Genomic DNA, 700 nt, shown 5'->3' on the forward strand with positions numbered 1-700 from the left:
AGCGGTAGTTGATGATGTCAGGGAGGAGGGCGTGGTCGAGTGGGACAATCCACAGACATTGTCCGTTTTGGTTGTCCCAGGGATCAGCAGCACGAGTCCCCGGGCGTGACAGTCTGTGTGGGGTCTACATCTCATGGCGCTCCCGTCTGAAAACGTCCCCTTGGTGCACGGTCTGCAGACCACGTCCTCGCTGCCGCGCTTTTTTAACCTCGTCCCTGGCAGACACAGTGAGTGGGGCTGACACTGTTTGCCGTCCACAGACAAAAAGCTGCTAGGTGGACAAGTGCAGACGCGGTCCTGAGTAGCCGTGCATGCGGCTTTTTCCGCAAAGCCCGCAGGACACGGGGCCCGACAGCGATGGCATTGTTGGACGCCGTTTTCACCCCGCGTGAAGGTGCCTTTGGGACAAGGGCTGCACTCCCTCACAGACGTAGGTGAGCAGTGGGTAGACACGTAGGTGCCTGCCGGGCACTTGTCGCACACCAGCTGGACGCCCGAGCTGGGGTCGGTGTGCTGGTAGTTGCGAGGGGAATGCAAGAGCTGGTCTGTTGATGGGCCTGTTGGGGTCACCACCCTCGCAGTGATGTCAGCCACCACTGAGTATAAGAGCTAGAGGAGAGAGAACCACATGATGTTAATATCAACACTAATACTGTTATATTAAATACATTTGGGCTAAATCAGGCATGGGCAAACTAAG

The 700-nt window shown here is 56.9% G+C and overlaps 1 protein-coding gene across 1 annotated transcript; it reads right to left on the reverse strand.

The window, feature by feature from the left end:
* Positions 1-6: 6 nt before the first annotated feature.
* Positions 7-609, reverse strand: LOC103399495 (tumor necrosis factor receptor superfamily member 21-like; the record flags this gene model as incomplete). Its single annotated transcript, XM_008338181.1, has 1 exon — positions 7-609. A coding segment is annotated over one exon (603 nt), but the record flags the coding sequence as incomplete, so codon positions are not given.
* Positions 610-700: the final 91 nt, after the last annotated feature.

Source organism: Cynoglossus semilaevis, unplaced genomic scaffold (genome assembly GCF_000523025.1).
Source record: "Cynoglossus semilaevis isolate Cse_v1.0 unplaced genomic scaffold, Cse_v1.0 C18985322, whole genome shotgun sequence".
NCBI lineage: Eukaryota > Metazoa > Chordata > Actinopteri > Pleuronectiformes > Cynoglossidae > Cynoglossus > Cynoglossus semilaevis.